The sequence below is a fragment of the Tursiops truncatus genome, chromosome 4, assembly GCF_011762595.2.
Source record: "Tursiops truncatus isolate mTurTru1 chromosome 4, mTurTru1.mat.Y, whole genome shotgun sequence".
In the NCBI taxonomy this organism is placed as follows: Eukaryota; Metazoa; Chordata; class Mammalia; order Artiodactyla; family Delphinidae; genus Tursiops; species Tursiops truncatus.
The window spans coordinates 61,947,792-61,957,358 of NC_047037.1; the positions used below are offsets into that span (position 1 = coordinate 61,947,792).

The 9,567-nt window shown below is 45.7% G+C and overlaps 1 protein-coding gene across 1 annotated transcript in view; it reads right to left on the reverse strand.

Annotated features, from left to right (window-relative positions):
- C4H3orf70 (chromosome 4 C3orf70 homolog) overlaps positions 1-3,137 on the reverse strand; it is a 116,375-nt gene extending 113,238 nt beyond the window's left edge. Inside the window, exon 1 of the mRNA XM_019946112.3 lies at positions 2,530-3,137. Within this exon, the coding sequence (XP_019801671.1) occupies positions 2,530-2,725 (196 nt within the window). The 5' untranslated portion in view covers positions 2,726-3,137. The remainder of the gene's footprint in view (positions 1-2,529) is intronic.
- Positions 3,138-9,567: the final 6,430 nt, after the last annotated feature.

Below are 9,567 nucleotides of genomic sequence, written 5' to 3' on the forward strand. Positions count from 1 at the left end.
AGGTTCTCATCACACCCATATGGACAAGATAAACAGAAGATGGATAACGGTACAATTAGGTAGTGAGGTAACTGTTTAACGACCATAACAACAAGTGCTCATTAATGAATTGTTATCAACCTGAAGGGCAGTTCAGGACTTTCATCTGTGGCCTTTCCCTGTTCAACAATTTTACCAATAGGAGGAAAATATATCTACGGGATCAGTGAGTACCCATATCCAAATACACATATATAACTGTGAGATAGGCAAGCGCTGTAACTTATGCCACAAATGTAAAACAAACACACAAACAACAAAGAGGCTTAATGGCTTAGTTCACAACAAGCTTAGTTCAATCTGACAGCAACAAGCTCAATATGATGTGGAAACAAGAAAAACTAATGTGATGCTAGCTGCAGCAGTAGTATCTCAAACATGGGTGACAGCAGTCCTGCTTAACTCTGGACAGATCAGACCACAACTGGGATATGCTGTACCCTTCTATGGGTCACTGTCTTCAAAGGATCATAACCATGCTGGCACATGTTCAGAACAGAAAAACCAGGATGCTTAGGGGCCTGAATACCATTAAAGGAAAGGCAGGAGGGAATGGAGATTTATAAATAGGACAAAGCAATGCCTTGAGAGGAAAACAATGGCTACCTTCATTCAGTCATTCAACAAACATGAATTTCAAACCTATTTCTGGCCAGACATTGTGGCTGTGACTGGGGATATAGGAAAAAGACAGTCTATATCTGTGAGAAATTCATGTGTATATCTGAAGAGTTGAAACAGATTTGATCTAAAAAAGCTTTAGATTGTTCTATATGATTTCATAAGGTAGAAATAGGAGCAATGGAAAGAAGTTCTAACGTAATTGATTTCAGCTGCATATAAGGAAGAGCATTTTAAGAGTCAAAGCTGTCTAATGAAGGAAGAGGCTGCCTGAGTAGACAAGGTTCCCATCAGTAATGGTGTACTTAAAGAGGAGACTGCTGAAATAAGACAGGCACTGAACTGGGCCATTTTTAATGTTCCTCACCTTCTACACTATGATTCTTTCTGTACTTCCTCAGGAAATGGACTCACCAGGTTCACCCTACTTATGTACTACAGCATCACAGGTTTCCCACAGTTGTGACTTCCAACTTTGTACCCTGTCCCCCACTGAAGCAATGCCATATAATTACGTATGGATCTGAGAGCAACAGGAATAATGCAATATAGGAAGAAACTGACCCATCAGCACAGAGAATGCAAAAAAAAATCAGTACTGTTCAATGTGCCTTATATTTGTAAAGAAAATGTAAGAATTCTCTATCCTCGAAGTAATAAATTCAATTTAAAATATTACGGAAAAAAAACTTTTTAACAAGTCTATAGAGTAAAACAAATGTGGCAAAATGTTAACAGTTGTTAATCTAGGTGTGTAACACTACAGTGATCCTCTTTCAGTGTTGTGTATGTTTGAAATTTTTCAAAATAAAAAGTCTGAAAAAAATTTTTAGAAATATATTATGTTCAATTAATATAAATAAGGATCTGCTATGTACTGCATCTCTTGTTGGAAGCCATTTTTTTCTAACCAACAAGGAAAAAATCATTTTAATTTAAGATCACTTTGAGAATTTGTGTCCTAAATAAGCACTCCAAACCCCTCTACTATAACGTTATGTGGAAACTAAGTTTAGAATATATTTCTAAAAAGAAATAATTCACCAGATACAGTAGGCCAAATACCATGAACTAATCAAATTATGAAATTGATTAAATGGCTACTTAAATCCATTTTAAAAATCACAGGCGGGATAAACGTAGAGAAAGGTCTAGACCATTTACTTTTATAAATTGGTTTAAAATTACTGAAGCTTATTTTCATTCATTTTATTTTTGTAATTTTAAAACACTCTCTAGAATACACTGGCTCTATATGCTGGAACTGGGTATTCAAACAGTTCACCCGTCCAAACTGTTAATATTAACTTCTTGGAAGCAGTCCCTCACACTTTAGCACTTTCTCAGTCTGGATACAAGAAATGGGCTACGATTGGAATTCCAAGGGCTCCCTTTCTTTTAAATAGCAGCCTGTTAAGACAAAAGTGATAAAAAGAGGGGAGCATCTTTTAACCACCAGCCCCGAAAAAAGGCTTCCCCTTCGGTTGTCGTCAACTCTGACTGCTGTCGACCCTTTTTCAACACACTGCCTGGTAGTTTCGGTTGAAAAACAAAATGGAAAAAAAAAATTTTTTTTAATATATATATGTCCCATTTTCCTGGGGCAGGTAGATAGACCCCCTTTTGTAGAAGTGGCTAAAGCTAGGCTCCGCACGGATTTCATCTCGTTGCCAAGGCAGCGCCGACCCGACTGGTCCGGCACGAGGGCAGTTCCCGCCGCCCGGACCCCAGGGCGGCCCTGGCCTGCGGCAGAGCAGCCCCGGCCCAGCCCGGAGCCCCCCAGGCCGCAGAGTCCCTGCCGCGACCCCGGACGGCCCGGCGGGCGCCCCGGGACCGCGGCGAAAGGCGGGGACATGAGGCTCGACTTACAGTGACACCATCCGAGGTGACAGCACCAGTGCAGCTTGAAGCACTTGCCGTGGCTGTGCGTGGCACAGATTGAGAGCCCGTCGCACGGCTGGAAGTCGGGTCTGCGGGCGGCGCAACTCCGCGCCAGGGCCTGAGCCTCGTCCACTTTCTCGCTCTTCCAACCGCGCTCGGGCGCCGGCGCCGCGGCCGCACACATTTCCTCTCCCTCCGCGGAGCCGAGACCCGGAGCTCAGGAGGAGCGGCGTCTGGGCGGGCAGGAAACCGAGCCGGCTGAGGACGCGGGAGGGCGGGGCGCGAGCTGGGAGTCACGCCACCGCTTGAAGGTGGCGGTGGCGGCGGCGGGAGCGCAGCAACCCCAGGTTAGCACAGGAGCCGCCCCGGGTGCGACCGCGGTCTGGGCCTGCCGCCGCCTTCCCTCCCTCCGCCGTGGCGCGCGCCGCGCCCCCACGCGCACACGCACGCGCACACGCCGACCCCGGCAGACGCCACGAGTCCCTCCGCCAACCCCGCCTCCTCACACACGCCGGGCTTGGGTGCTGGGTCGTTGGCGTACCCCGCAGCCGCCGCACACTCAGTCCTCAGAGGCTGAGCCCGACCGACGGAGGGCCGTTAGGAACACACCCACCTCGGCGGCTCGGTTTTCACACGCAGGCCAGCTTCCAGGAACACTTCCCACACTCAGTCCCCACACACACTCCCCTTCGACACACACGTCCACAATCCGCAGAGGGCTGTGCACGCTGAGGACACGCCCTCCCAGACGTCCAGTGGGCTGGTCCCTGCGCAACTGGGAGCAAGGCTTTCTCACACGCACAGCCTCTCCCCACGCGCACCCCACGTTGCCCTCGTACACATCCCCCAGAGGGTCTGAGCACCCAGGCCCCTGGGGGCGCGTGCACATACGCACGCAACAGACGCGCGCTCCCCCGGGGCTGCCTCCTGCTGCCAGCAGGGCCACTGGGGCGCACGTCCCGGGCCACGCACGGCCACCAGCCCCTCGCGGCCCCTGGTAACCATCGCTCGCCCAGGTCTCAGCCCGAGGCTGCAGCCCCGCCTTGCTGAGGGGGAAAGTAACCAAGCTGGGTGCCGTGGTGTGTGTGTGTGTGTGTGTGTGAGGCTGCAGCCCCGCCTTGCTGAGGGGGAAAGTAACCAAGCTGGGTGCCGTGGTGTGTGTGTGTGTGTGTGTGTGTGTGTGTGTGTGTGTAAAAGAGATGCACGGGAAGTGCGATGCACGGGACTGGTATGTGGAATGTGTTGCGTGTGTGTATTTTGGCATGTATGTGATGTGTGGGCGTGTATGCTTGTTATGTGGAGTAGGTGTGGTGTGTGTGTAATTGGATGTGTTGTTAAGTGAGTACATGGTACATGTGTGGTGTGCATGATGCCTGTGACTGTTATGTGAACTGTGTGATATGAGGTGTGTATACACGTGTATGTGGCATGGATGCATGTGACCAATGTGGAGTGTCAGTGGTGTGTTTATGTGTGGTAGGGTATATGTTCTGTGTGTGATATTCGAGTAGCTGAGTATGTGTGTATCCATGTGTACGTGGGCTGCGGTGGGCACGGTTGTTACATAGCATGTGTGTATGTGTGTGTGGTATGTATGTGGCAGTGTGGTGCATATGACTGGCATATTGAGTGTATGTGTGCGGTGTATGCGGGTGGAGTTGGGTGTGTGCAGTATGTGTGTTTGTGGGCATACAAACAAGACTCGTGTTTGCCATGGACTCTGTGCCTTTGTGTGTTAATGCCCACCCTGGCCAGCAGGTGTAACTGGCCCTGAAGGTGACTGCAACTCTCCCACCCAATCAGCTTGCCTTCTTCCCTCTTGAGGACAAGTTGCTCCAAATAGATTTTCCATGCTAGGCTCCGCTGCTGAGAGCCCACCCCGGGCAGGGTTCAGTGAAGAGAAAACAAACCATTTGCTCCCGGGGAGCACAGTTGGGAATTAGCGTTTCCCTGCAACAAGGCCAGAACCCAGCCTTGAACACAGAAAAGGAGGGGACCTCCTCTTGCTATTTGCCAAACATTTTTCAGAGCAGAGGAAAATGCCTGTAATTGCCAAGGTTCAGGGAACAACAACAAAGCCCTTCAGTACAAATGCTGTGTGGGAACATGTTTATGCCCAGGTCCACCTTCTCCATTACTTTATTCCTTTCCTGCTTTGCACTGACAAGGAGACTCATCATGGTTTTGAAATAACCAAATTCATCTTCAAGCTTTGAAAATCCTCACTGCCATAAGCAATCTTCCCTTTTATTTAACCTTGGCTTAAGAAGGGAAATGTAATTTGCATATGTCTGACTCTAGTGAAGGCTTCATTTATTAGGGGTTGAAGAGAGACAATTTGGTGGCAAAGGTATTTTCAAGAAAGGTATGAATCAAAATCTCATAATATGGTTCCCTCCAATAACCTAACACTGAAACAGTTATAAACATGAAACATCATATCTTCAGCTTCAGCCCCAGGCGTCCCTCTCCCCCACCAAAAAAAATCCTAAGGAAGTACATCCCTGACTTATAAAATTTCTCCATCCCTGCTGTTAATTTCACAGTCTGACCCACCTCAGAATAACATGAATAAAAGGAAGGAAAAATTTAATCCAAGAAATTCATAATCCATTACTGCTGTAGCAAGCCAAACCAGAATTTTTCGAAAAGGGGATTCCCATCTCTCCTACCCTATTTTTCTCCTTCCCCAACCCATAAATTCACTCTAATACTGTCCATGTTATATAAGGTCTTATAACAGAAATCTTTCAGTAACTAGTATTTGAACAGAATCCTTCCACTGGCTTTTACTCTAGGGTGAACCATATAAGATTCTACTATGTGAAATCATGCCATCTTAGCTAGTGAAAAATGAGCACAAGAAGTAATGTGTCATATTGAGGAGGCAAGGTAAATTACCCAAATACCCTACTTTATGTTAGCCATATGATTTGAAGCTGAGAAGCCTTTACATTTTCTATAACATAAAATTCATTCCATTCCCTTGCCCTAAAGATGTTATTAACCTCTATTGTCTGCAGTGGGGCGGGAGGAGGTATATGTGCTGTGACCTGTCAAACGTGTATACACACAGCGTTCGGGATGTGTTGTCGGGATATAAGCTTTTTTTTTTTTTTTTTTTTTGCGGTACGCGGGGCTCTCACTGCTGTGGCCTCTCCCGTGGCGGAGCACAGGCTCCGGACGCGCAGGCTCAGCGGCCATGACTCATGGGCCCAGCCGCTCTGCGGCACGTGGGATCTTCCCAGACCGGGGCACAAACCCGTGTCCCCTGCATCGGCAGGCGGACTCTCAACCACTGCGCCACCAGGGAAGCCCCATCCATAAATATTTAAACATCTATTTCTAAATGAACTTTTAAAAACCATAAGTCACAATACAATTATCACATAGCAGGATACAATTTGACCATAAGTATGAACTTGTTCCATAGCTGCTGACCACCTATCCGGCTCCCCTTTAAGAATGCTGCTGCCTGGAATTTTCCTCTTTCCTGTCTCTTTCTCTCCTGCCTACCTCTTTAGCTTATCTGCCACTTCCTCAAGTTTTCTCTGACCAACCCAAACTAAGTTATATACACATTTCCTTTGTATCACTTAACTCAACTTTAAACACATAATTAAAGAAGGAACTATTGAACTAATGTCTTTCCTCATCCCCCCTCCTCTGCTACAAATTGTAGGCTCCTTGAGGGCAGGAACATGGCCTCTGTCTTGTTCACCATATTGTTCCCAATACTTAATGCAGAGAATAAGTCATTGAAGTAGTGGAAATTATTCCATCTCAGACTCCCAAAGCCTGGAAAAAGTCCATCTGTGGTAAATTGTTTGTAAATGCGTGTGAATAATTCCTATAATTACTTTTCCTGTAACCATATCCTTGAATATTTCCCTCCCGCACTGATTCTGAGCTTAGCTACGTGTATTAGTTAGCTATTACTGTGTAATAAATCACTCCAAAATTAACACAACACAGCTTCTGTGGGTCAGGACTCCAGGCATGACTTGGCTAGGTCCCCTGCTTCAAAGTCTCTCATAAGGCCACAGTGAAGGTGTGGGCCAGGGCTGCATTCTCATCAGAAGGTTGAACTGGGGAAGGATCTGCTTCTAAGATCCCTCAGTGACTAGTTTGCAAGGATTTGATTCCTTAAAGAACTGTTGGGCTGAGGGTCTCAGTTCCTCACTGGTTGTTGGCTGGAAGGTACCCTCAATTCCTTGCCACATAGACCTCTTCATAAGTCATCTTGCTTTACCAGAACAAGCGTGTAAAAAGAGTCAGAGAGTGTCAGTCTTTTATAACCTAGTCTCAGAAGTGATATCCCATCATTCTTGCCATATTCTATTCATTAGAAGCAAGTCAGTAGGTCCAGCCCTCAAACAAGGGGTGGAAGTTACACAAGGACATGAATATCAGGAGGCAGGAATCATTGGGAGCCATTTCAGAAGCTACATACCACATCATGTGAATTGCTTTAGCCAACGGGAGAATAGAAAACATGCTTAGCAAAGATTTCCAAAGGACATACTCATTGGGATTTGCCCTTTCTTTCTGTGCTTGAAACTGTGAGACCAACATGTATACAAGCCAGAGCAAGCCTGCTGGAGGGTGAAATGCCTTGTGGAGGAGAATGGAGGTGCCCCCAGTTGACAATTCCCAGCCAACTGTCTATTAACCACTAGAGCATCAGTGAGGCTATACTAGATCATCCTAGACCAACCAGCTGATCCCAGAAGCATAAGAAAGTCCGGTAGAGCTCTGCTGAGCCAGTCTTGAACAGAACAACCACAAGGACACACCACAAAATCAGGAGCTGCATAAAACAGTTGTTGTTTCAAGCTGCTAAGTTTTGAGTAAGTAGTTTCTTACAGAGTAAAGCTAACTGATACACCCCCCAATTCTCTCATGTTGTAGGCAAATAATTGAGTATTCAAGAGGCTAAGTGACTTGCTCAATGTCACAGTGCCACAGGCACAGTGGGACAAGTTCTCTAGGACTGGGCATCAGAACAATACAGACGGTTCAAGTCTAAGCTCTGTTTTTTTTCTGGCTTGGAGACCTGGGCAAATCCTTTATGCTTTCCGGGGTTCAGTTTCTTTGTCAGCAAAACAAAAAAGAAGGTTTTCCAGAACATCTCTTAGCACTTAAAACTATGACCTGTCCACTTAGCTAGGGTTAGAATCCTTTTGGGTTCAGATGTCATTTGTGAATAGTCAGATAGTCCCTTCTTATCTGATTGCACATATTTGTCTAATGCTAATGTAAGTTTTGTCTACACACACCAACCATTCTGAACACTTTGATAGATCGAGTCATTACAAATCAGTTACTTTTTGGTTGCTTGATTGAACCAAGCAACTAATTCCACCATGGTTATAAATAACCTGCTAGTAATTGGTCAATTTGTCATATTAAAGCAATTAGAATGATGAAATGGATGGAGAAGCCCTTCCAAATGAGGTGCAACAAAATTAGAAGTCTTCTCTGGGGAGGGAGGATGCCTATTTAGCATTGCTGCTGGCATAATTCAGACCCTCATCATCCCTTTTGGTGTAAAGGAAAAACAGCAGCTTTGGAATCAGACAGAATGGAATCAAAGTTCAGCTCTACTACCACCTAGCTGAGTGATCTTGGACAAGTTATTTAGCCTCATCTCTTAACTGAGAATTATAATTCCTATATCATACACCTGCAGTAAACACTAAATATGATAACATGTCAAGAGGTTAGCACAATACCTGGCACATTGAAGAGCCTCAATAAATATTAGTCTTCCTCCGGCTTCCCTGTTGGCACAGTGGTTAAGAATCCGCCTGACAATGCAAGGGACAGAGGTTCGATCCCTGGTCTGGGAAGATCCCACATGCCGCAGAGCAACTAAACCTGTGCGCCACAACTACTGAGCCTGTGCTCTAGAGCCCGCGAGCCACAACTACTGAGCCCACATGCCTAGAGCCTGTGCTCCACAATGAGGGAAGCCACTGCAATGAGAAGCCCGCGCACTGCAACAAAGAGTAGCCCCCGCTCGCAGCAACTAGAGAAAGCCCGTGAGCAGCAACGAAGACCCAATGCAGCCAAAAATAAATAAATAAAATAAATTAATTTAAAAAAATATATATATATATTAGTCTTCCTTTTCCCAGCATCTCCAAATGCCCTCCATGTTTATAGACTCTCTATGTCCAGTCCTTCCTTCATGATGCTGAGAAGACATTTCTCTAAAACAAACCTGATCAGAGCATACATGGCCTAAAAATCTTTGACACTTCTCACTGCCTACCGAACAAACTCCAAACCTTTGTAGGCTATACAAAGCCCTCCCCACCTCTTCTCCAGCTGCGCTTCCCCATGCCTCCAAATCTGTACCTTCCCCAGATGGTGGTTTTGTTTCTGGACGTGTAATACACTTTCCTGCCTGCCTCTGTGCCTTCCCCCATTCTTTTCTCTTTACCTAGAATTGCCCGCCCCCTCCCCCCATTTATACACGAGAAATGCTCCCCTTTCCTTCAATTTCTAGCTTGAAGGCTACTTGAAGCCTTTTCTTAGTTCACTGCCTCCTCCATATTCAAGGACGTGCTGTGCCTACCACTTGGTACCTCACATGGCAAGGCAGGTACTGTGTATTTCCAGTGCTTGGCATTGTGTTGGGTACTAGAAGACACTCAACAAATATTTTTGAATGGACACATTAAAAGATTTATGACTAAACAGTCATAAATAGTATAGAATGGCAAAACATCTGTTTTTTAAAGCTTAAACCCCCAGAACTAGGAGATTCCTATGAAGCTGAACTTCAAAGGCTTCATAGGAATCTCCTAGTTCTGGGGATCTAAGCTTTAAAAAACAGATGTTTTGCCATTCTATACTATTTATGACTGTTTAGTCATAAATCTTTTAATGTGTCCATTCAAAAATATTCAACAAACTGGCTTGTTATCTTACTGAATGAATGTTTTAACCTCTATAGGTGAGTGACCCAGGCAGCAACAACTCTAGACTCCAAGAGGTATTTTAGACATTGCAAGAACG